The sequence below is a fragment of the Grus americana genome, chromosome 1 (assembly GCF_028858705.1).
Source record: "Grus americana isolate bGruAme1 chromosome 1, bGruAme1.mat, whole genome shotgun sequence".
Classification (NCBI taxonomy): domain Eukaryota; kingdom Metazoa; phylum Chordata; class Aves; order Gruiformes; family Gruidae; genus Grus; species Grus americana.
The window spans coordinates 186,828,333-186,855,283 of record NC_072852.1 but is presented as its reverse complement, the minus strand read 5'-3'; the positions used below and the strand labels follow the sequence as shown (position 1 = coordinate 186,855,283).

At 40.4% G+C, this 26,951-nt stretch overlaps 1 protein-coding gene across 14 annotated transcripts in view; it reads left to right on the top strand.

Moving 5' to 3' along the window:
- Positions 1-5,520: 5,520 nt before the first annotated feature.
- The window catches only part of TSC22D1 (TSC22 domain family member 1), a 96,696-nt gene continuing 75,265 nt past the window's right edge, over positions 5,521-26,951 (top strand). For 12 of the 14 annotated variants that reach the window (XR_008575588.1, XR_008575562.1, XR_008575586.1 and 9 more), the window contains exons 1-2: positions 5,527-6,007; positions 6,654-9,517. Coding sequence is in view for 2 of the 14 variants with exons in the window: in XM_054813968.1 (XP_054669943.1) it covers positions 6,645-9,517 (2,873 nt within the window). In the remaining 12 variants the exon portion in view is untranslated. Of the gene's footprint in view, positions 6,008-6,644; positions 9,518-26,951 lie in introns of those variants that run through there. The other 2 variants (XM_054813972.1, XM_054813968.1) reach the window with 2 other exon arrangements.

The following is a 26,951-nucleotide window of genomic DNA, read 5'->3' as shown; positions in this document are numbered from 1 at the left end:
CACAACTAGGACAGCCTATCTGCCTCCAGTTACTATGTGATAATATAATGACAAAAATTGTGTGGCTGTGCTAAATACTAACTAGCCACAAATTCTGCTTTTCCAGAGAATTCTGCATCAAACAAGCTTGGTGCTTCAGGGGAAAAAAATATCCAAAAATATATTTATTTCTAGCCTGAGATTTTAAAGATTTGTGTCTCATCACAATAGACACATTCACCTCTGATCATTCAAGAAAACCACACATAAGTTGTAGAACTTTTAGACATCACGGAATTCCCAGTGTAGTCAGGGGACACAAAGCGCATTCTTAAACACAGCATTTTCCTAAGTGCCTTTCTCTATCAGTGTTAGGATCAGTCAAAAGAAAACAATTCCACACAATCTTTGTGACTCAGAACTACACACTAAGAGCTCACATTTCCAACACTTTTAAATAGTCTTGTGCATATGTTTATGATTAATTCATAAAAACTAAAACTAATATAAAAACCAGTTTAACTTGCTACTTTGCTGATAGATTTTCCAGAGGTAAAAAAAAAAGGTGGGTCTATTTAACAACTGGACCATTTTTCAATGATTTGATCATGTATTTTATTTGATCTTCAGCTTAATTATATATACCACTTGGCTGACTAATCAAAGATCAAACAGTTAACAATCTAAAACCTGTACTCTACAAACAATTAAATAAATAATCTCAGACTACAGTGGAACTGCATCCATTACAGTTGTAGGTTGAGGTATCCGAGAAATACTTTCCAGAACTTTGCACTTCTGTAAGATGCAATTTTATCAGTTGACTACAAATGCAAGTGAAAATGGGGAAGTAAAGAAGAGCAAGATAAAAACAGTGATAAAATCACGGTGATCTTTTGGCTCGTACTGAATCAGTCACAGGCTGGTGGAGGATTTACTTTTAACCCTTGCTCCTGCAATGCACATAGCCTATACACCTATAGTCTATACAGTTTAAAGTGATAATAAAGCTTCTAGAAGTCTTTCATAAAAATCTGAATTTGAATGCAATCCCAAATAAAAAAAAAAAAAAGAAAGACTACCTACTTGGCCACATTCCCCAAGTCCAGGTATAATGAATATTTTAAAACAACTTTTTCAGATGATCTAGAAAGATATGTTTTTGAGTATACTGGCATTGGAGTAGACCTGACTAGTCTAAAGGAAGATGATTTTTTTTTTACAGATTGCTAGAATTGTTGATTTCTGCAAGCGTTTATTTAATAAAAACTTGTGAGAAAACTTCCCTTTCCAAAAAGTTCAACATTATTTCATAGGAATTAAAATAAGGACTGAAAAATATCTCAGTAGGCGTTTTGGAATCAGTCAGTAAACCCAATCAACCAACTAACCAGCCAACTAAAAACAAAACAAGAAAGGAAGATCAAGACTTGACTTGAACTTTCTAAGAAAATGCAGAAGCAGAATTGCAACTTTTTCAGAGCTGAAAGGTGAGAATTTTCTTATGAGCACTTCTGTAAGAAGGAAGAAAAAAAATCGCATACATCTTTGCAAATCAACTTAGAGACTAGTCAGTAATATTAATGAACACAGAAAAGCCTTCTGTCTAAACTAACAATGGCAGCTTCATATCATAAAAAAATTTTCATTAAAGTTTTTAAAAAATTATTTATGAAGCAGTCACACAGGATTTAAAAACACACATCAGACTGATTTGCCATGATTCTGACTGTCTTGAGTAAAAACCCCATAGTATTCCTGTTTGTTGACTTTATAATTACTCTGTACAAAGACATAAACTACTGCATATGCTGGGATGAATGCATACAACTGTGTTAAACAGTAAAGGAGCCAAAGCAAGAAAATACTAAAATATTGCTGCTTCTGGTACCCTTGTAGAATCTGTGGTGGCAACAAGGCTTGTTGTTTCCTGTCTGAAGAAATATTACATATATGGGAGACAGATCTCTAAATATTTACACTGTGAAGGTCTTGTTCTCTTGCACTAACCTGAATGATAAGATTTTAAGGTTAAAATAAGAGTTCTTCCAGACACTCGCTCTCCCTACCTGGCAGCAAGGGCTGCATCAAGCCCATCTGTGCTTGCTCATTCGGGAAGCATGTATGTAGGAGATGCAATCCAAAGGGATTCCTCTATACTGGCAACCCTCCAGCAGTCTTCAGTTTCCAGCTGAGGTGATGAAGGGATTGCAGGACTGTCTGCCCCGTAGTCATGAGCGGTGACCATGGTGACCAAGGTGCTGGATCCAGCCAGTGATAACACAAGCACCTCTAGTTCCAGCTAGTCAACTGATAAAGTTCATTAAAAAAAAAAAAAAAAGCAGGTGGATTTGTTTGGAATAATTATTGGGTAATTACGCTTGCCTTAATGGATATGAAAAAGAATTAAAATCTTTAATTTGAGAATCCCATTTTCAAGTTTAGACTAAGGCTTACAAAAAATGAAAGAAAGTGTAAGCATATACCTGATGAAAATTGATAAGCGAAGAATAAAATGGCATAACATGAAAATGTTCATATTTACAAACAGCAAAAAAAAAAATTTCAAACATGCCACTTCAGATGTGCTTTCTCTAGTCTAGACCCTCATTTGGATTGTTAACTGATCAGTGCCCACATTATGCAGACAAGTTAACACTGTTACTTAAATTTCATTTTTTCTTCAGTTTCTCTTACATAATAAGAGAACTATACAGACTCAATTTAAAGAACTGTTTCACAGGCCGTACTAAGAGGTTTATAGCCCAAAAGACTACCAGCTATTCAAAATTAATATAAGTTAGTTAGCGTAGGCAAAAGCAAACATTTAACCAATGACAACACTACTGTTTTAATTCAATTCTTTTCCAGGCTTGTCTATTAGGTGCATACAAACTTTATAACTCAATCCTTTTTGAGTTACTTTTGCATAATTTTTTAAGGTTAGAAACAGATCCATCTGTATTCATAGCCTATGCGCTTTAAAAGTAGTTGGACTTTGTTCAAACATTCAAAAAATTATCTTTGAGCTGGGACTAATCATAGAAGACTTAATTCCTCAAGGAAATTGTTCTGGGAAAGTTATAAGCAGACAGAACAGGAATGCATAATGGAAGTTGGCTTGCAACCTCGGGCTCTCATCTCAAAAATGTTTACACATGTGAGTATCTCATTAAAGACACATATAAGGCATCAGTGTTGCATCAGGCATCAAGATGTAGAGAGATTGTAGGCACCTTTGTGATGCTTTCCTGAAATCTGTGAGGGTTGCACAAAGGCTCCTTCCTGGAGGGAATTTATGTTCAGGTAGTATGGTCTTCAAGTTGTTCTATCTGATCATCAGTTTTAAAAAAATAATACTGTCTTGCTCTCAAAAAAGGCAGAATCTTATTTAATTATGTGTCAATTGTTTTGTACTGTTTGTTGCTGTCTGCATACAGGCGGTGTCCTAGAGCCACAGAAGGAGCAAGGGCTGTAAGTCTACCTTTTGGGTACCTGGAGATGTGAGCTGACCGTCTGCATTACAGACATAAAAGGAATTAGGCTTGCAAAAGCAGGATTTTTCTCAAAGCCACTCCTGTCCGCACATAGAGTGAGAGCTAGATAAGCCAGGTTAACAAGGAGAGGCAAAATGGAAGGGTGAAATTCAGGAACAGGCTGCAAAAGCTCCCACCGTGTGTGTAACCTTGAATCCTCACCCTTTTCACAAAATGGAGCTAGAAAAACAACTTTCTTAGTACCTCAGTGATTAAATGCCACACACTGAACATGGGAGACTCGAATCTCCTCCCTGCCTGAAGGAACTAACATTTACGTCTCCCACAAGAACTCTCTAATGATTCAGCTATATGATATAACATCTCAGACTCTTACAACTTCTTTCCCATTAAAGTTCTACTACTCTTCATGATGTGCTTAAATATTCACTGCAGCAAACATCAAGCTCTCTTTTCATGCCTGTGCCCTATTGACTGTCCTAACCAGCGGGCTTCACAGTTAGGTAACAGAATTAGCCTGAGCCAGTCAAGTCCTGCGTACATTTTATTATTCCACGCAAACCAGACCAATTTCAAAGCAGCCATCTGAGACGCCTCCACCAGCTCACGAGTACCTGTGTTGGAGATGAGAACATGCTGCCAGGCAGGAACACGAGCAGTTCTCCAGGCGAACCTGTCCCCCTCTCCATTAGAAATTGGGATGCCCAATTTATCATGCTCTGAAAGCGCTTCTGGAGAGGGTCCTGCTGATGGGAGTGGTGGAGCAACGGCAATGGTGCAAATCTGTCGGGCTTGCATGGCCATGAGATACCTGCCTACCTGCTGGGCAGCTCTGTGCATGCCAACAGCTGCAAGGACACCAAGGAGAATCTCCTGGCAGACACGCACGCCTCAAGCATCTTCAGACATCAGACAGTCATCGCTCCACGATGAGGAGATGCTGCCGTGATAAGCCCATTGAGCCTTGCCACCCAGCTCTGAGAGGGCCGTGTGGTCTTTCTTCCCCAGCAGGATGCTGGCCCTGGAACAGTGAGAGAAGATCAGTGGATTTCACCTCAGCTCCATTTAGTAACCTAAAACCATCTTTGAACTGCATCATTTTTGGAGCAGTGCTTCAGTGCGTTTCCTCTCAAGCTCCCATCAGAAGTGCCTCCACACACACATGTCACTTGTAAATGGAGATGAATGATTTCACCTGACCCGGCCGTCTCCGCGCGTCGTTCGCCCTCGGTACCAGCAGTACTCACAGCCCGCGTCCCCGACACCGCCTCAATGCGCGCCCCGGCACCGGGCTCGCACCTCCCGCCCTGCCAACGGCGGGTGCCGCGGTGGCAGCACCTGGGGCCTCCAGTCACCGCCCGGTGACACCGTCCTCCCCCCCGGGGGCCTTCCTGCCCAGCCGGTTGTGCGGGGAGAGCGACTGGGGGTGAAATGTGGGTGTGGGGGAGCGGCGGCCATTTCAGGGCGTGAGGGGAGTCACCCGCGGCGACCCCGGCCCGCGGGCGGGGAAGCCGCCGGGGGCACAAAGAGGAAGGCGGCCCCCGAGCGAGGCGCCTCTGCTTTCCCTACGCGCAGGGGAACGAATGGGCAGGAATATTCTGGACCGAGGGAGTGAGGGAAGGAAAAGGTGATGAATAACTTGAATATAAATCTGCAACAGAGAGGAGGAGGAGGGAGGCGGCAGGTCATGTGAGGCACAGTCATGCTGCGGGCCCGGTGAAGAGACAGAGAGGGGCACCTGGGGAGGGCGGGTGGCAAGGCCGCAGGGCGGGGCGGGGCGGGGGCTGCCTGGCTGCCCGCCCGCCATGATCACAGCCCTCCCCGGCGCCCCCTCCCCAGCAGGAGCGCCGCCGCGTGGGGACACCCCCTCCTCTCCCCGCCCTTCCCCCTCCCCGGCCTCGGCGCCGCTCGGCAATTTCCGCCACGCGAGCCGAGCCTATTTCCGTCAGCCTCGGCCAGACGGGCTTTATGTCTGCCAGCGGGACGCGCATGCGCGGCGGCCGCCATCTTACGTTGTCTCTCGCCTGCCCTCCCCTTTAGCGAGCTTTCCCCTCCCCCCTGCAGCTCCGCGCAGCGCCCTCCTCCAGCGCTCCGTGAGGAGACGGGGCCGGGAGGGGGAGAGACCCGCGGCGGCGGGGAAGCCGGGAGAGGCTTGGAGGGAAGAAAAGGACGGGGCAGACGCGCACGCGGGAGGAGGAGGAGGAGGAGGACTGATCCCAGGCGCGGCTCTGCGGAGGAAGAGTGGGTGCCGCCTGTTCTAAAGGGGGAGGAGGCAGAGGGGGAAGGAAGAGCGTGCAGAGCGGAGCCTCCTCCAGAGACAGCCAGACACAGAGGGAGGAGAGAGGTTGCCTGGCTGGCTCCCCCTTCCTCCCTCCCTCCTTTTCATGGACTCTCTTGTCGGGCTGCTGCTTTTCTTCCTTCCTTATTCCGTCTCTTTAATACCCAAAATGATTCAGCTCCATGGCTGCCACTGATGGGGATGTCCCTGCCCGGCTCAGCCTGCCGCTGCCGCCCTGCTGTGCGCCAGTCCTGTACGTATCTGCGCTCTCCTACTACTACTACTACAGCGGTGATGGCGAGGGGCGCCGTCCGCTTCGCCGGGCTGCCCTGAGGGCCCGCCGGCTGCCCTCGCCCCGCCGAGGAGGTGGCGGCCCGGCGGCGGCGCCCGCCGCGGGGAGGGCGGTTCTGCCGGCTGCCGGCGAGCCGCGGCGCCCCGGTGAGCCGCGGGGAGGACGGGGCTCGCCCCTGGGGCCGGCCGGCTACCGCGGACATTTCCTCCGCCCGCTGCCCACCCCCTGGGAGAGGCGCAGTCGGAGTGGGGGGGGGCGGGCGGCCGAGAAGGAGGGTGGTGGAAATCAAAAGGGGATGGGGGGGGAAGGGGGAGAAGGAAAGTGAATGGCGGAGCATTGAAAGTGTCACATTCAGAAGCGCTAATCTAGAGGCGGCGGAGGACCGGTCCTCGCCCCCTCCCTGTCTCGGAGGGGAGGAGGAGGGGAGGGGGGTGGTTAGCGGCGGTGCCGAGGCGCCTGAGCCCGTGCTCTGCGGGAGCCGGGGGGGTTGTGCGTGGTGTCTCTCTGCCCTGCCGTGAGCGCAAAGCTAACTGTGTGTGTGTGTCTGTCTGTCTCTCTCCATACCGGGGGATTGCACTCTTAAAATACACCCGATACAATGCACCAGCCTGACTCAGCCGCAGACATTAGTGCTAGGAAGATGGCGCACCCGGCAATGTTTCCTAGAAGGGGCAGCAGCAGTAGCAGCGGCAGCAGCTGCGTTACTGCTCCCACTGCACCAGGTACCGGCGTTGGGAGCGCTGCCCTCTCCGCCGAGGATTATCAGCCGCCTTTGCTGGTTCAGCCGCCGCCTCCATCTCCTGCAGTATCTTCATCAGCGGGTTCACAGCCGACACCGCCTCCTCCACAAAGCCTCAACCTCCTCTCACAGTCTCAGCTCCAGCCACAGCCTCTTGCACAGACTGGAGCTCAAATGAAAAAGAAAAGTGGCTTCCAAATTACCAGTGTGACCCCTGCTCAGATATCAGCTAGTATGAGCTCTAATAACAGCATAGCCGAGGATACAGAAAGCTATGATGACCTGGATGAGTCCCACACTGAAGACCTGTCGTCTTCAGAAATCTTGGATGTTTCTCTATCCAGGGCCACTGACTTGGGAGAACCTGAGAGGAGCTCCTCTGAAGAGACTTTAAATAACTTCCAAGAGGCAGAGACTCCTGGGGCTGTTTCTCCAAACCAGCCTCATCTTCCTCAGCAGCACGCTCCTCTGCCTCATCACCCACAGCAGAGTGTTGTGATCAATGGAAGTGTTCACCCCCATCATGTTCATCACCACCACCACCTTCACCATCACCATCATGGACACCATCATCCATCACATCCTGGGGTGGGCAGTGCCCCTATTTCTGGAGGACCACCGCCCAGTCCATCATTTAGAAAACTATCAACAACTGGAAGCTCTGACAATGTTATATCAACTGCACCAGTTTCTGCTGCATCATCCACTGGTTCCCCGGCATCTGTTGTGTCTAATATCCGCACTACAAGTACTCCTGGCAGTTTAGGTGTAAGTCCTGCTACTGGAACTAGTACCTTAAATAATATGGGTGGTGGTAGTTCTAGTGTGGCAAGCAGCATGCTTGGTACTATAAATTTAAGCAACATCCCAAGTACTGGTAATGTAAATGCTTTGTCTGGAACTAGCAGCAATGTTAATGTGAATATCTTGAGTGGCATTGGCAATGGTACGAGTGCTTCCTCTAGTGTCATTAACAATGTTACTAATGCAACTGCAGGAATGGCAGTGGGATCAAGCCAGCAGCAGCCTGCATCTGGCACATCAAGGTTTAGGGTTGTAAAATTAGATTCCAGTTCTGAACCTTTCAAAAAAGGTAGATGGACATGCACTGAGTTCTATGATAAAGAAAACACTGTTGCAGTTTCAGAAGGAGTAGCAGTAAACAAAGCAGTAGAGACGATAAAACAAAATCCGCTTGAAGTGACTTCTGAAAGGGAGAGCACCAGTGGGAGTTCTGTTAGCAGCAATGTAAGCACACTGAGTCACTATACAGAAAGTGTGGGAAGTGGAGAAATGGGAGCACCTACTGTGGTACAGCAGCAAGCGTTTCAAGGTGTGGGTCCGCAGCAGATGGATTTTAGCAGCGCCGCTCCTCCGGCAATTCCAGCATCTACTATACCACAGAGTGTTTCTCAATCACAGCTTGCACAAGTCCAGCTGCATTCTCAAGAAGTAAACTATCCACAGCAGAAGCCAGGGGTCCAACCTCCTGCACAGGCCAGTCTAACCACTGTTACTGGGGTTCAGCCAGCCCCGGTTAATATACTAGGTGTATCCCCGTCTCTGGGCCACCAGCAACCTGCTGTTCAAAGTATGGCTCAACAGCAGCTACCGTATTCTCAGCCGGCGCAGCCTGTGCAGACGTTGCCAGTTGTGCAGCAGCAGCAGTTGCAGTATGGACAACAGCAACAGCAGCAGCAACAGACAGTTCCTACGCAGATGGCCGCAAGTCATGTTAAGCCGGTGAACCAAAACTCCGTTACGGGGGCTATGCCAGACTACATTCAACATCAGCAGATCCTTCAGACTCCAGCCCCTGCGATGCAGCCCAGTTCTACAGGAGTGGGAGCGGGGCAACCAGTTCCTGTTGCCCAGGCACAGAGCATGCAGCCTTCGGTACCAGCACATCCAGCTGCTGCCCCAGCTCAGCCTGTTGCACATGCTCCGGCAGCGATACCAGGTGTAGGTGCCAGTGGTCAAATGCTGAATGTTGGGCAGCAAGGAAGCGTAGCCACTGTGGTGCAACCACCATCTGCTGCAAACCAAATTCCACCTCCAGTCATGCCGTCGACGGCTGCTCCTCCATCTTCACAAGTGGTGCAGCCTGTGCAGGCAGGAATAATGCAGCAGGGATTACAGGCTAGTGCTTCAGGCCTTCCTCAGCAAGTGGTCATTGCTCAGCAAAACACCTTGTTACCTGTACAGTCGCAGGCACAAGGAGTGGAGTCTGTAGTCCAAGGAATGACTGGTCAGCAGCTGCCTGCGGTTAGCCCTATACCTTCTGCTAGTACTGTTCCTGCACCAAGCCAAGCTGGTTCAGCTGTGCCAACTGGCATACCTTCCGCTTCTATAGGTTTGGGACAGCCACAGAATATAGCACAAGCTTCGGCCATGCAGAACGGGAATTTGGCTCAAAGTGTTAGTCAGCCTCCCTTGATATCCACAAGTATAGGTATGCCAGTGGCACAGAGTGTGCCACAGCAGATACCGCTAAGCTCTACCCAGTTCCCTGCACAATCACTAGCTCAGTCAATTGTAAGCCAAACTGAAGATGGCAGACGCCCTACAGAACCTTCCTTAGTGGGTTTACCTCAAGCTGCCAGTGGTGAGAGTGGTGTTGGAGCATCAGCCGTTTCAGATGGCGGTAGCAGCAGCATGCCATCCTCTGCTTCCCTCTTTCCGCTGAAGGTGCTGCCATTGACGACGCCCCTCGTAGATGGTGAGGATGAGAGGTAAGACTGCCTGTAACTTTATTAAAAGACACACTGTCTGATAGTTTGATTTGCACTGACTTGCAGGTCTCTTTATAGCCATTCTGTGAAATGGTGTGATGTTTTTGTTTAATTAGAAATATTGTTTCTCAGGTCCCAGCACATGTAGGTATTGTACTAAAATACTTGTTTTTCACTTGTGGGGGTGGGTTGTATTGATTATGCTCTGAAACTAATGCGTGGGTAAACTGTGTTTAACAATCTACGACAGTGTGTACATTCCCATTGTATAGAGGAAGACAAAAGAATACTGTGGAGTGTGGGTATGCTAGTGGTGATTGTAGTTTAGATTATTTAGTATACTGAAATAATTAATATTTATTCTTAGGTACGTTTTTTTCTTCACAAGCCTAGACTTCATCCTGTCTCAGCTTCTCTTTTTCAAGTATTGACTTTACTCAGGTCGAACCAGTTGGGAGTCTGTTGTGTACGTAGAAGCCTTCTCTTTGACAGCCAAGAGACGCTTTAGGCAAATGAGTATGGTGGGAAAAGGGAGGTTCAGCAACACCGTTGTGGCTCTTTAAATTGAACTTGGGGCACTTTTGGTCTTGGTGGTTTTGCTTCAAAGCATTAATCCATTGTGAGAGCCGCTCAGGCCTGCGGAGGAGTGGTAAGCCTTTCAATCTGGTGCACCAGTTCTATGCAGTCAGAGTAAGAAACTGCATGTTCTCCCACCTTCACTTTTTCAAATAAATGACCACTGGCTGGTCTTAATAGTATGTGCATGTGAATATTCTCATTTCTTTGACAGTGCGTGCAGAGAAGCCGTGTCAGTTGTGAAGGGCCCTTGCGTGTGCAGGCTGAAGCGATTCGAACAGCAGTTTTAAAGTGCAATTGTTTGATATTAATTATGCGTGGAAATTCCTCACTGTATTGAGTACCTCTTGTGATATGCATTTACAAATGGACAGGAAGACTGTGGCGATTCTCCCAAAGAACTTGTCTAAAAGCAGCTACATTAATGGGAGAATAAGATAAATAACCTGTCTTGAGAATGTGGGAGAGGACATAAAAGACAACTAGAAAAGAAAAACTGAGACTCGGGTGAGAAGACAAAGCATTAAAGACTTACAGGGTGGGAAAAATCCTATACCAATAGGAGGTGAGGTACTTAAATATCTTCTTGGTGCCATAACTTAAATCAGGAGTAATATCAGTGGCCAAACTTGATTTTAAAAAAATAATAATAAAATGGGTTGCTGGGAGAGGCTGGATTCTTAATATTGAAAATACTAACTCTATCAGCAGTCTCTGATTATGTTGATCATGAGGTGTTGACTGTCTTAGTGGCTTTCATCACGTCTTTCTAAGATGCCAGAGAGCTATAATGAGTAGCAGCTTGTCTTCCAGGAGTGCTAGAGACAAGTTCCAACGCTGTTTCATTCTGATTATGTTTATTAGTCAATAAGTATGTGAAGGTGGTAGAAGACAGATTGAGGCGTTAAAGCCCACAGTGTCACCATTATGCTCTTCGCAGTCAATTTTCTCAGAAATGTTTTTTTTTGTTTTCATTCCTTCAATCTTTCTAAACCAGAACACTAATCCTTCTCTTCATGGGTCCTGTTTGTGCTTGGTGATGGGTGGGTTTTTTTTCTTTTTTAACCAACCAACCAAAAAAGCCCCCTAAGCTTTCAGAGGAATCCTAGCTGAGTAAGAGAATCATGAGCTCATTGATACTCAGTGTTTTGGAAAATGACATCTAGCACGTGACTGTACCATGATTTTAAGAGCATATGTTACTGTTTGTCATGATTGGTAGTTTTTCCCAGAATGTTTAAATCCCTCAGGGTAACAATAGCCAGAAATACCTTCTTCCTCTGTTATTTGGCTAGCCAAAGATCATATCCTTTCTTCTCCCATGCACGTTGTCTTTGTTCAATCTGTCATCTCCAGGTAGACTGTACTTTTGTTTAGCTGCAGTTGGAAAAGCATTTAGGTGCTTTACACAGAGCAGGATATGACTCTATTAAATGGAGACCAAAAATAATTGTGGTTTTTTGCATGGCAGTAGTGGTCAGGTCACTTTGGTGTACAATTAGATAATTTACAGCAGCACTTCTCCCTGTATATCTATCTGCCTGTGACAAAAAACTTAGTGAGATTACTTCTGTTTCCACTTCCAGAGGATCTAAGGGCAAAGTATTATTTGTATTGTTATTTTAACTGGAATTTCTTTTGCTGTGGAGCTTAGACCTCATCACTCACTACAGGTAGTGCAAGATACACTGTTATTCTGCTTGGCTCTTCACTTCTCTGGCTATCAGATGTCTCTAACTAGATTTCTCTTGAGAGTTTTTTGCCTGCTTGTTAGATTATTCCTTCTTTTACAGGTGGTAAAGGGTAGTATATTCTAAAAGTACATAAACATTTAAGTAGGTATACTGTAAATATGTGTTATAAAATCCCCATTTCTGTCTCGTGCACACACATATATCACTGAAGATTTATATCAATACATCCCGAGTGATTCTAAACCTGGCAAGGGAGAAGGTAAAAGAAAGAAGTGATGACATAATTGGGCCAGTGAGGAAGCTGTAAAATTCCATTTGATGCGCCTTTGAAAAAACATCCGACCCATGTAATACCTTGTTTAGATTAACTCCCAGCTTTTGTTAAACCTGTATGTAATTGCGTTTAAAGACATGGCAGTATCTTTAAGTCTTCAGCCCTGTTCAGTTTTTAGAACAACATTTGTAGCTCTTTCTATGCCTGTTATCAGGGCACGGCCTTTTAAATATCGACAGCATGGAATGTATCTGTTTTGAAAACTGTATCCTTTATTCCCAGTATGAATGATTTTTTTATCTTCACTGTGACTTGAAATAAGAGATATTAAAAATGAACTGCTTGGCAATATGCTGTATGAAAAATTAATTTGCAAACTTTGTTTATTAAAGAGAGGATACAAATAATACTGTTACAGTTTCTGTATTTAAAAACAAACAAAAAACCCCCTGAAACAATCCCCCTCCTCAAAAACCCCTGGCCCTAGTTCTGCTGATTAGTCTTTCTTAATCCTGTTCAGTATGCCGTACATGTGTTTGTACGTTGGTAGATTCATCATCTCTTCTAATATGTCAATCTACAAAAATGCAGGCCTTTTTTTTTTAAAAGTATCTTTTTTTTTTCTTAGCTTGAATCATGGTATGGACTCGTTTTAGTGCATGATTATCATTGTTTCTTGGATTTGCAGCAGTTAGCTCAATTTGTTCTCTTCAGTTATTAAGTCCTGTCAACATTAGACATCGTCTTTTGAGCTTAGTATTTCATTTCTAGAACTGTAGAAAGATTTCTTTTATTTTTATGTTTTTGAAACTTAAGTATGGAAAAATTATATTGCAGTGAATTCTTTTGTGTATTTATACTTAATATTGCAAAATGAGTTTTACATCTTCCTAGACAATGCTTTATTATGCTATAAATGCTTGTAATAAGATTTTATACAGACTTGTATAATTCTTAAGTTACCTGTGAAGTGAAAAATTAAGAAAAAACCAATGTAGTCTACAGCATTTATAAAGGCTGCTGTAAGTGAATTTAAAAATAACAATCTAAAATGTTGTTTACCATTACTCAAAAGCAGATTTTGTGAATGAAGGATAAGAGAAGTAAAAACTGTCTCCCTGTCCTTGACAGTATTTCCTGTAGAGTTGCTTTCATTCTTCAGTCTGATGCAAGTTGTTTTCATCTGTTTGTGCATTTCATCCAGCAGTGAAGCAAAACAGAAAAGAGGAAAAGGTGATGATAAACATGTAAAACTTAGAGATTTGAAGTATTCTTTATTATCTGACAATCTCTCATAATTTTCTTTTTGAAGAGAAATTTTTTATTAAAAGCTTTACAGCTGGACAGAGGAAAAAAGGTAGAGGAAATGCATGGAGGAGGGATGTTTTGGCTTGTTATTAAATCTGTGGAGAGGCTGGACGATTAAAGCTGAACGTGAGAATTCAAAGACTTGTGAACGGCCTTTGAGAATCTCTAGTAGTAGTAACTAGTACTAGCTTGTAAAGCAAGCGTGCAGTCAGGAAACTGGATGAATTTTCACCATGCATGCAAGTATATAGTAGGAAGGTGGATCAGGTGCATGAGATTTTTACAGATGTAATTTAATACTTGTCGAAGATGTTAGTAAGCAGTATTGAATGAACACATTAAAGTAGAACTGGAAGTTATAATTAAACATTTTTGATGTGGTAATTATTTAGCATACTTTTTGTAAGCTGTTTTAGAGCTTATATGGGCTTTTTATTTGGTGTAAGTTTTACTTCTGTGTATTTGATGAAAAGGAGAAGATACTTTTGGAAGATACTTCACAACAAAGAATTTATGGTGGCTTAGCATGGATTTATGGTGGTAATTTTTTTAGTTGCATCCTAGGGGCAGTGTTGTTATCTTCCATTTTTCAGATTTTAAACTTGCTTCAGAGTCTTGTCACCAATTTGAAAATTGCATAAATTGAATTATAGGAGATTGACTCTTAAAAAAAGTCTATTCATATCTTCAATTTGGCTATTTATGGAACTTGAAAAAATAGTTACCCTTGGTAATGGCAAGTCACATGAGTAAAAAGAGAGCACTTTGGCAAAGAAAATGTGGCTGCTGTTATATCATGCTGACAAGTCCAGCTTCTCATTTTATCTGATGAAATAAAATACCTACTGTTGGCAGAATTGACTTTGTTAGCTCTCTGCTCTAAGTGAAGAAAAATAAGAAATTTAGGGTCTGCACCCTGTATGTCTGCTGAGCAGCTATAGGTGGCAATACCTGTTTGGATGGACCTTTTTCTGGTGTGTTTTATAGATGCATTTTCTGAATGCCATGATATGCTTTGAACTAAGGATTGCTACAGTGCTTGGTGTTGCATTGTCTTTAAAGACAGGAAGAACCAACAGATTTCAGGGGGTTGTAAAAGCAGTAATTTAGCACTTAAGATAAGGCAGATTGTTGGAGATGCTGAGAAATGTACATCTCCAATTGATAATGTGATTTCCAGAAAATGTTCCTTAGCACTAGTTTTGGCTTCTCTTTGGAAATTTTAAGTGTAAGCAGACTAAATCATCTGTGTGTGTGTAAAAACAATAAATCAAAAGGTTTTAAAATATTTAATGTTGAAAAGCAATCTTTTTACTGTCTCAGGATTTTCATTCTTTACGGGCTAATCTGGAAATCAGAATTAGCCATTAGTCTGTGTATTGGTAGGGAAGTGTTTCAGCCTTTACAAGTTACTGTGATTGCGATAGAGTAATGACTGTAACAGTCAGTGGTAAGCTAACAAAGTTATGAGGATGGGACACCCCCCCCCCCAAAAAAAAAAAAAAAAACAACCCACCAAACACCAGACTCCCCCAAAAAACAACCAAAAAACAAACCCAGACCCTGGAATATTAATGTACCTTGTTTAAGCATAAATTACAAGGCATATGGATAGCACACCTATGCTCCAAAAAACCCCAAACCTATAATGTTGTTTACAGAGGGCGATAAAGTAAATAAGCCTTTTCAGACCTGTCTATAACAGCTTAGGAAGTAAAGTTGTAAACAGTAGTATTGCTAGTACAGTCTTTTAGGAGAAGAAACTATGCACACCCAAATATCAGTGTAATAATAGTAAGTGTATTCCTGGTATGACCTTTTTGGGAATAATTTGTGATCTGGGTTTGCAGTTTGGTGTAGGTGAAAAGTAAACAAGAATAAAAAAAGCATACTATGTCTTCATTCTCATTGATTTTAATGCACTGGTTCTTTTATATTCTTGATTAATTTATGAGACTAAAATGTGCTGTGTGTAATACATATTATACTTAACAAATGACTGGAATTTTTTTAAGAAGTGGGCCTATACTTTTCATTTACTGCACTTAAGCCACTAAAGGCAATGCTATTAAGCAAAAGCATGCTTTAACAGCATACTAAGCAGGGACTAAGGGTAAGATTATTCAGTAAATTATTTCATGGTAATGATCACAGTAAATAAGGAACTAGTTTATTCTCAATGTGATTGTACAAGAAACCATAGCCTAAAGCTAAGATGGAAAGATCTCTTGAGTGACTGGAGATATCACTTTATTTTAGCCTGTTCTAAAGCATTCACGCAGTTATGAAGTGCATGATGGAAGTGCAGCATAATTATGATATCAACCTGGAGCAACTGATCATCCTTCTGGGTTTAAAGTCTTGTAACACTTTAACTCTTGGTTTGTCTTTGGAATTTGTTAACAAAGACAGTAATTGTGCTACAGTCAGTTGTGATGTAGAAACCCTTATCAGCTCATTTTGTGCAAGCCTCCAAACACCTATTATGCATTATCAGTGTTTGAAGCAGGGTTTGGTTTGTGGTTGCAGTTATATGCAAAAGTCTCAATCGTCCACTGAAGCTGGATAGACTTTCCCGAGAGAGAGATTTAGAGGTTACACATGTTTGGCAGGGAGGGATTGTAATGATCCCATATATGCAAATGCCAGAGAGTATTACCTGTGATAGTTTGGGTATCTTATCATTGCTGGTTACCTGATGGATTAAATTACTTGCTAGAACCTACTAAATGAGGACTTCAGACTTTGGTGCAATGCAGAAATTAAGAATAATACTCATCATAGTTCAAATACAATGTTATGCTTTAATAACTGAACTTGTTAAATTTTAAGAAATTTTTTTACACTTGCAAAGTAAAATCTTGAACACCTGTTTTGGTAGAGTGGAAAAGTCACAGTAAACTTGTTCACTATTTTTCTGTGAGCAAGGAATTAATTTGTTATTACACTTTATTTAAATTATTTTGGCATTATTTTCTGTACTTCAGAAATAACTCCTGAATTTTTTTTCTACTCCACAGTCTTAATGTATACTTACTGGTCTTGACTTCATCTAAGTTGTTTTAATGCTGTTGGTAATTTAGCCTTTTTTTTTAAATTCAGTTAGTAATTTTCCAGAACTTCACTAGTTTTTATCACAATATTTAAAATTAGAGAAAGTATTACTACTGTAAGTTTAAATGTTTTTTAATAATTCACATAGCCTTATTTTAAGCTGGGCTGTATTAGCATAGGAATATGTTTGGGTCTAAGTGTTGCTCTGTATGTATATATGAAGTCAAGCTTTCACCACTGTGCTAAGTGTGAAAAATTCACATATATGTGAATATTTGGGCACTTCGACCAATGTGTGTTGTCACATGTGGTTTTTTTAAATGTGGGTTGTTTTTGTGTGTGTTTAAATGTTTATTATACTGCTTTGATGAGGTTTGTAGCGTTGGTGAAGCTTCATATATTGAGTACCTTTGACAATCAGGACATCTATTTAAGTACTGTAGGCATTCAACCTGAAGATCTTGTCCCAGTTTGTTTTTTCTTGCAGTGCAGGGCTAGCAATGGTCCAGGAGAGTCAAAGTAGCTGTTTTTTGTCAGCAGAGAACTGCTACCTAAGCAAACTACCCTTTATTACTAGCCTTCCTTCCTGGGGGTTGTAGGCAGTGTACAAACTGAAATGGGTACAGAATTTTGAAAGTATGTTAGAATAATACAGTAGGATGTAAAGCAGTTTTAAGTTGGGGTTCTTTTTAATCATTTAGGGTTAGAAATTTAACACTTTTTTTGAAACCGAGTGTAATCCTTGTAGAGGAACAAATGCAGGTACCTCTGACATTTGTTTTTTCTCAAGGAAACTTTCCAAGAACTGTTGTTTGTATTTATTTTAATAAAACTTGAGGGTATCTCGATTATCTGTTTATATACTTTTGAATTACTCATTCTTTTGAGTATAGTGGAGGAACATGGTTTTATAAATTGCTAAAACATGCACCAGAAGATCTTCCATAAGTTTAGGCTTAACAGAAAAATATGGATGGACCTACAGTCTGTTATAAAAATGTAGACACCATTTCTGGTAAGGTATAGATTTGATAGCAACTGAAAGTTGTTTGTAGAGTGTTTTATAACCTGCTGCTTAAGTGTGCTAAACCACTTGGCCAGGCAAATTGTTTGAGCTTGTGTGTGACTTTAGTACTTGTCCAGCCTTCTGTTTGTATGTCTTTTTTGGTTGTTTTAATTAGCACGGATTCCAGCAGGAGCTTTTCAGGGCTCTGATTTCTTCATGTGTAATGGAGATTTGAACTTCTCCAGCAGTTGCTTAAGCAACAGTATCAAAGTACTGTGCTAAATGTTGGGAACACTACTGAAAGCTGCTGAAAATGTGGTTACGCATTCATCAATGGTCTTAGTGTCTTAATGCATTTAATAATAGCTTTTTTTACTATCATACTGCAATATAATTCTTAGAGATGAGTTACGCAGATAAAGTAATTTCAGCACAGAGTGCTATTAGCATATGCTTATTTCTGTATCTTCAGCATTACACTTGATTCATTCCTGTAAGATCAGAAGTTGCAAATCAAATGTAAGTTACACCACTTTTTTTGCAGACATTGATCTTTTATTTGTAATCCATTGTCTCACAGGTTAGTAACAGTCCTAGTTATTGGTAACCGAGTGTTAATCTTCTTTGGTGCTTAATATCTAGTCAGCAGTCCTTTTAATTGCATAAAGTATTAAGTTTCTGAACTTAGTATCTGTTGCAAGTTGCTTGTGCTTGGTTTAGAAGTGGTATTTTCCTTTAAATCACTGTAAACGAATGTATGGTATAGAAATACCTTTTAATGTTTTTCCAGTAACTTTGAACTCCCTGTGCAATGTAAAGGGATGAAATCCCTGTCAAAAGAAAACTTAAATGCTTTTAAAGCTTCCTCTGACCTTCACTTCACAAACTGTCACAGTTGTGTTTAGATGAGAGAGATAATGACTGGCAGTCATAACTTACATGTAAGAAACTGAAGAAATCAAAGAATTCAAAATGAAACCACAAATTTAATATGGTTACAAGTATTTAGTGCTGTTGCAGCTAATAAGGTGGATTGTGATTAAAAATAAACACAGTAAGACATGTATGATTGCTTTGACTTCTATTGTGACTGCAATTTTGAAATATTTCTCTTTTTAAAGAAGAGCAAGCAAAAACTTCTCAGGCAGAATCTGAATTGAGTGACTTGTTTGGCATATATTGCCTCTGAGTTGGGATAAGCATAGTAAAAAAACAACAAAAAAAACCCAAACCCCAAACCAAAACAAAAAACATACTTCTGTAGATTTCCTGGAAGATTATTTTCATCTTGGTAATTTTACTGGATTAATGTATATGTGTCAAAGTATCACAATGTGTTTTTGTACCATACAAAATGATTCTGTATTTTTCTGAGATTTGTCTGTGGGCTATAAACAGCACCTTAATTCTTAGTTCCAGGTTGAGCCTGACAGAAGTGGAATGCTTTCATTTCCTCAGGGTTTCATGAGGGTTTGTGCAGCAATACCTATCCTGTAGAAAGGCGTGTAAGGGGAAGCAGAACAACTCAGGATGTTTTATGATTGTCCTGTGTGTGGAAACTTGTATGAGGCATTAATTGTCATTGTCCCTTGATGTCACTTTGCAGTACAGGATTCTCAAACTCTGAGCATCTTTGAAAACTGACAAGGAAGTATTTTGTAGTAATAATTAGTTTATATTCAGCATGATGGTTTGTTAAAAGCTATTTAGTGAAAATCTTGACCTGGGCTTAACTTGAAATGTCTACTAAATATTTTGATTAATGGTTGGGGTTTTTTTTTTGAAATTCTTTGGTCTAAAACTCTGAATGCTGTGTATCTGTGTATGTGTATATGAGAATGTAGAAAGTTTAATTTAAAAAAAAAAACAAAACAAACCAACAAACCCAAACCCAACCTGCTGGTGAGAAAAGGAGCAATTGCTGCTCTTACAATTTCATTTCTTGCATTCTTATAAGACCAAGTGAAAATAAAATAAAAGGAACCATGAATTAATGACTGCATACTTTAAGTACTTGTTAAATAATTTACTGTAGCACTCAAATGAATTCAAGGTATAAATGTACCTCTTTAATCTATTGAATGAGGTTATTACATTAAGAATGGATCAGCATATTTCACTGCCAAGTGTTTCTTTAGTAGGCCTAATGTAATAAATTGGGTGAAATGGCAAGTTACTCATAACTGTTCAGGGAATGGTACAGGCTGTGCATGTACCTCCATGTTCTTTTCTTTCTTTCCAAGTTTGTGAGACTCCTTCCAATTCCATAATTGCTTGTGAAAGAGAGGAGTTCCCCAGCACATATTTGATTGGAGAGAGAGGAGGGAGGGAGGGAGGAAGGCGTGAAATGTTTATGGTGGTGGTTTTGGTTTTCTTCTTCTGGTGAGGAAAGCAACTTTAATTTTTGAAATGATATCAGGCATGCGTGTGTTAGAGCCAAGTATATGCAGTTGTTGGCAACAGAGCCTCTTCATTTATGGGATAGTAGCTAAAAGGCCTGGTTGTGAGTTGAGGCTCCGCTTTGCTGGGTGCTTTATAACAAAGAGCAGAAAAGATGATCCTAAAGGACTTGCTGTCTGATGTCCATATAATTTCTGAATTGATTTTAAGATAGTGATGCTTTAAAGCAGGCAAAACCTTAAGTGTTTTTAGTGCTTTAGGAAAAAAAAGATCAGCAAAGCAGGATAGTAATCTCTACCTTCCTGCAGAGATGTACCCTGTTAATAATGAGGTGCACTATCTCTGGAATACTACTATGTTGAAAATTGAGTGATGCTTTTGTCATGAAAGCATGGGTTAGCCTCTTCTGTAAGGTTTCTCTTGGGATGTGTAGATTCTTAGTGCTGCTTGCATATGCTGGAGCATAGTGAAGTAATTGAGCAGCCTTTTTATTTCATTGGAATTTAACATGCAAATGGTAGATGATGATTTACATGAAGATATTTTCAGCTTCTAGAGTGCTGTGATCTGTGGAAGGGGAAAAATAAATATTTAATGTGTTATAGCAGACAATTCTGGCTAGCAGTAGTTATCTTTACTTTTTCCTATTTGCCTGACCATCAGAATCCAATCTTTGAGAATCTTTAATGTGGATATTTACTGTCCAGATACTTAAAATACTTAGAACATACTTTCTTAGTACCTGTGAAGGTATTGGATAAAAGTGTTTTCTCTGAAAGCATCACAAACAGTCCTCCAAAGAATTCTGTAAAGGACATTGAAGTGTTAATATGTATTTTCAAATAGAAGGTTGTCTTGATGTTTACTGACCTAAAAAGTGTTTAAGAAAGCCATGCAACCCTCCCTCTTAACACTTTTTAATTGCAGAGGTGTTTAAGGAAGCTTGCTTTTTTAAAAGTTTTATTTTTAAAAGAAGTTCCTTCCTACTCCAACCTCTGAACATGATAGACCAAACCATTCTTAATGTTTCAGGAACATGAACATTTTATAAATATCAAAAAGGTTTTATTCATTTTTGTTTCAACAACAACAAAATCTCCAAAACATTGGGATACCTTTTTGTAAATGATGGAGTTTGCTTGTTATATTAGATGGAAGATCAAGACAGATCAATGTAAGATCCATGCAGTTACCCAGAATCCTGAACACCCTTTCTTCTACTTTTGCTTTTGAAAATCCTATAATTCAGTGAATTTATAGATAGTCTTTAGAATTACTTTCTCGAAGTTGCTGTCAGATAGCTCTGGAACAAAAAAGTACTTTATGATAGGCACTAGATGTGCTGTCTGTAACTTAAGAGGAAAGTTGATAGCTTCTGGATTAAGCCTTTGTGTATGCAGACAAATCTCCCCATGGTTTTGTTACAGTGATCACTAGAACAGTCATGCAGACTGCATTCATCAAATAATATTGCTATGTAGCTTTGCACAATTGGCATAGGCACCTTGGCACTGTGAGGTCTGTGTTCAGAAATGTTAATGTGTAAGTTCTAGTTTTCTCTAGTAAATTGTAATATGTATATATAAAGCTGCTGTAAATTCCATGCTAGTACTTAAACAATGCCTTTTCTACTAAAAACTTCAACTTTATTGGACACCATTCTTAAAAATGTCATATAATACAAAGTCATATAATACAAAATGTATATCTTCTGTAACATTTTATATACTCCATAAATACTCTATCCTAAAGTAACATTTACAAATGTTATAAAAAACTATTTAAAATTATCTGTCCCTGTGCAAAATAACTTGAGCATGACAGGTGAACATTGGATGTTTTAATTTTGCTTAATAGTTGCATGTCTTCAGCTGCTGATTTATGTTGTCTGCCTTTAATGAACGGGCAAGATTTAGGGAAAAAAAGCGCCCTTTCAGATATCATGAGGTTGCTGGAAAGATCTACATTTTGCTTCAGAAATGAGATTTAAAAGACGTAACTACCATTGGTAGTCTAATCTGACTAAAGTGACCACAAAAGAAATGTACCAAACTTAATTGCTGGGAAAAGTAGGCTTTTTTCTTTACGAGGGAAAATCTAGCCATGTCTGAATACTGTTTAATTATAGTGTCTGTCAGTGAATGTGACCGGTTTCTGTGAGATTGTCCTTAAGTGATAAACAAAAGTTGTTTGTAATCTTAAACTGGTAAGAAATGGTTTGAAATGCAGCATCTGAAAAGAAAATTTGCAGGGTTTTTTTTGTGAAGTAAGTAGGTTTTTTCCTCTGTAACTATATTGATGTTAGTGAGTTGAATTAGGATTACACAGACATGAAAATTCAGACTATCTCTTCAGTTCTGGCTTTTTTGAAAACTAAAACTAAATAAAAATTGTTTGTAAAGTGGCAATGAACACCTAAAATGCCAGGATGGCTGTTGTGGACTTGGCAGCTTGATCTTCTTGAAGGACATACTTGTGTTAATTTATCTAATCAAGTAATTGATAACAATAATAGAAGAAAGAGCTGCTGAAGAAGGAAGCTGAATAGAGCCCTGTGAAATGGAGAGCTTGAAAATCCTGAATTGAGGTTTGCGTTTTGGAGCAGTTTGCAATGGAGATTCTGAACCTTTAGCTTTCTACAAGAAGGGTATCGAGGAACGTATGTGCTTCTCTTCAGTATGATTTCTGGGAATGGATGGAAGAGTTATTTCTTCTTCTCTTGATGGCTTATGGACAGAGGCCCACTGCCATAGGAAGAAGTGACTGGTGGAGAAGCTTTTGGCGAGCTAGAGTAGGTTTTGTAGAGTCTGGCTAGTACGACTGAGTGTTTTGGGGATGCTGTATAGCCTCGGAAGTGACTGTTTTAATGGATGCTTAACTGCTGAAGCCAGCACCTTCCAGAATTGTAACAGAAGCAATTGGTTGACATTAATTGTAGATTTACCAGGTTAGCATATCTCATGTGCATGCAGCTTGCATTTTAAGGTTTCCTACTGTATTTGCTTTTCTTCGTGTGAACTGTTTGTATTGTAGCTTCGCTGTATTGCTCTGCTTACACACCTAAGTACAGGCTTCAAACCTTTGTCTGCTTCTTTCCTGATAAAGTTGGCAAAATGCAACACTTACAAAGCTAGGTTATGCTGCTTGAACTAATGCATCCTGTTTCTAAGCCTGGAATGCTGTCTTACAGTTCTTCTGCTTTAGCACTGTCCTGTGCTTTTTCCATTTGTCCAGTTTGGTTCAGCATCTGCTGTTTTTTTGCTTGAGAGCACTCCATGAATGATAGATACTTTGGCTCAGGCTGTAGGTGAGTCTTTACAGCAGAAGCAATGAAAGGGGGTAAGAAAAAGGATGGTACCGGTGATTAACTAAATGGTAAGTTGTGCTGCTAATTCCTCGTCAGACTGTGGGAAGACTTCCTGTTGTATTGTTTTCCCTTCTTTGTTTTTCTAGAGAGTCACTCTTACTTAACCATAAGCCCTTTGTATTGTCTTTGTAGGCTAGGCTTGCTTGCTCCTAATGTTTGGTGCCAGCAGGAAGTGGAGCTGGCGTTAGGGCCAGTGGCTTTCCTTTTTTCTTAACGCATATGTTCTCCAAGTACAATGCAGTGTCTTATCTGGTCGCTTCATGCCTTCCTAAGGGCTTTCCACTCTTAACCACTTTCTGTGGTGAATTAATATGTTTTAAGAGTTACAAATCTATTGCTAAATGTGCCAAAATGGTCATTTAGTTTTGATGTGGACAAAGCTCAGAATGTCCATCTTGTAAATTGAGTACTTTAACTTGAGCCTTTGAAAACAAAAAACTAATGAGTTAAGGTTTACAGTGTTGCTGAAGCCTGTTCTACAACATCTCAGAATTCAATTGCAGTGGTATATTTTTTAAAAATCACTAAAGATGATCTACAGGGATTAGAAGGAATTCAAAATGAAATGACAAAGTAATACCTAAACCAAGAAACAGATCTCTAAAGCTGAATGGTAAACCTGCATCAGACTTCTGATTGAGACAATGACTCATAAGGAGCCTAAAGCTATGATAACATAACCACTTTTTGGTACTTTAAATTGAGAACTAGTTTAGAACAAGATGTGGACCTTATGTGTCCTCAAATAATTTGGGAATAAGAGGGCATGGGTAAAATTGACTTGGCTAATTTTGAGAGAGGTTTTGTCTATGGAGCTCATTGCCACAAGATCCTCTTGAGGCCTAGAAATTAGCAGCACTTGAAAAATCTGTGTACATGTGCATGTGTGTATGTTTATGTAGGAAACAATACAGAATTATAATAGTCCATGGAAAACTAAATTACTTTTGGCTTCAGCTTTTAGGACTACTAGCTAATTCAGGGGAAGCAAGTACATCTTTGAGAGAGATCTGCTGTAGCTGCTTTCACTTTTTTCAGTGGCTTCTGGAGTACTTGGTGCTGGCAACTATTGAAGACAGGATACTGCTCCATACCTTCTTATTCCAAACTAGAAATAAACTAAAACTTAAAATTCTTTTTATTTAAGCTTTATTGAAAATAGTAGCAAGTATGAGGGCAGGAGAGGAAAGTAATAGAGTTGAATGGAAAAACAGAGGTACAGAGGAAGGCCATACGCACCCTTGACTGTTGTGTATAGAAATGTGAATGATTGGAATTGATCCCATGACTGGTAAAAGCTAGCTGGGATGCAATGATGTATTATTGACTATGGAGTAGCAAAAGTTTAGAGGTTGTTGCAACTTTAAAGTAGGGAAAGGTGTACAACTGCCATACTTTCTCAAAGCATAGGTCAGAAAACAAGATGTCATATAAGCAGAGGGAAGATAGTAATGATTTCATTAACCAAAAAAACATTTTTCAGGAAGCTGTTCCCGTGCTTGAAAAATGTAATGGTCAGCACAGCAATGGCTTAAAATAGCATTTTGGATGCTATAGCACTGGCATTAGAGCCTCACTGGCAAATATCCAGAAGGCCTGTAAAAGAAGAAAAATGCTTTAAATGTTAAAGCCTCAAAAGGCAGCTTCTGGTGTTTAAATTTTCTAAAATTTTAAAATTGTAAGCCTAGTTACCAAAACATTTGACAGCAAGCTTAAAATCCTCTAAAGACACACTAGATAGAAACAATTTTTACTGACAACACAAAATAATTAAATCAATTATAGGAGTGCATGTAGGGTAGCTAGTTGTGAAGAATTATTGAAGTTGTACAAAGTGAGGTAAAAAAGAAATAAACTTCAGCAGTTGGATTTTTCTGTTCTCCCTGCTTGCGTATTTTTCAAATGCTTGGTTGTATGTTAGGATATACTGTAGGCCTTTCTAGGCTAGTTCTCCTTTATAAACATATTGATATGTTTAGTAGTTATGTGATGGAATTGAAGTATGTCGTTTGTCCTTTTGCAGGGCGCTGCAGGTACGAGGAGGAGGGATGGCCTTTGGCTGCCTCTTTCCCTGCTTGTTGCAGTCATCCTTGGTAGTTACATCCTGCCTTCAGGGGAGGAAAGATGGGTTCTGTTGTGATAACCCATTTAGAATGTCTGTGGATAACTCCCTTAGCTATTGCTAATGAATAAATAGGCAAGTAGCAAGCATCTAAAATTACAGGTTCTCAATTTTTACTGCTGCCTGCAAAGGACTCCGAATAAGAGGCAAAACGCTTCCTGCGCTTCCAGTTCTGTCAGGTAAATGCTGTTGCCAAAGTTGCTATGAACTGTCTTCACAGTAAAAAAAAAAAAAAAAAAAACAAAAAAAACCAAAAAAAACCAAAAGACAGAGGACAGGACAGTTCAGCTTGATTCATGCCTGTGTGGTCACATTTGCAACCAGGGCACTAATAGTAATTTAAAGAGTGTTACCAGGACTCTGAGATCTGGCATAACATTTTAAAAGCACTCCCTCATCACAGTGCTGGCTTTTCAAATGCTTTAAGTAAGTAACATTGAGGAGGAATTTGACTTTACGCCTACTAATAAATTCTGGAGCACGTTTTTCAAGGCTTCCAGATTTCTAGAGTTGCTGGCGTATCAGATGTTCTGCAGATCAGCAAGCACGTCAGAGGTTACTAAACCCTGAAGGAGACAAGTAATCTACTTAAGGTTTTTTCTGACTTTATTTAGAACTTGTAGTTTGTAATATATTTAAAATAGCTTTCTCTTCATTGTGTTGTATTTCTGTTTCAATCAATCCAACAGCAGAGTACTTTCACAGAGTAGAATGTGTATATCTTGTCCAGCCTGTGGAAATGAATGTTTTGCTTAATGAGTTTGTGCTTGGACAAGACCTGAATATGATCACTAAAAGAGTACCATTGTGGAAGGACTTAAATCAAAACCTGAGTTAAGACAAGCCCCAGGTACTGTACCTGCCAGTGTCTCTCCTTATCATGTGGCTATCGGCTAAATATTAGTATTGTATTTGATCTACAGCACTTGTTCAGGAATCCTACTTCAGAAGCTGGAGAAGTCTGCAGACTTTTCAAGGGGTTGTACTTGGTGTTTGGAGAGAATGTTTGATTAGACTGTAAAGCGGAGTGTGATGTGAATTATACACAAATAATGCAGTTATGTTGCAAGTTAGCAGTCAAATGAGTAATAAATTTAGAAATGCAGGAAGCCTGTTGAGCAAAACTTAATCTTTTTTTTTTAAATTAATCACACTTACTAAAGCAAATAAATCATCATAACATTTTCTAGATATCAAATGCAAACTACTCAGATGTTCTCTGTTGGCTGCAACATCAGATAGTACTGGAGGGAATTACTGTTTGGCTTAAAATACAAAGTTCAAAAACCAAAGTAATATATTCCAAGTCATTCCATGGCATATAAATAATGTATAAGACCAGTTAGCAAATGTGATTTTGCACATTAGTTCAGTGTCTTGGCATGAATTTCTATACTTAATCAATTTTTTTGGTCTATAACCTGTTCTAGGTAATAAGTTCATCTAGACTGTCTTTCCATTGCCTTAATGAAGCATCTTAAATATGAGATTAGAAAGTGCTGTATAGCACTAAGTAAAATAGGATTAGCCAAGTGTTCTATTTATACATTGACTACTGTTCAGGAAATTCATTTCTTCCTCATGCTGGATAGTTTGTGTTTGAAATTTGCATCATATTATTATCTAGGTGATA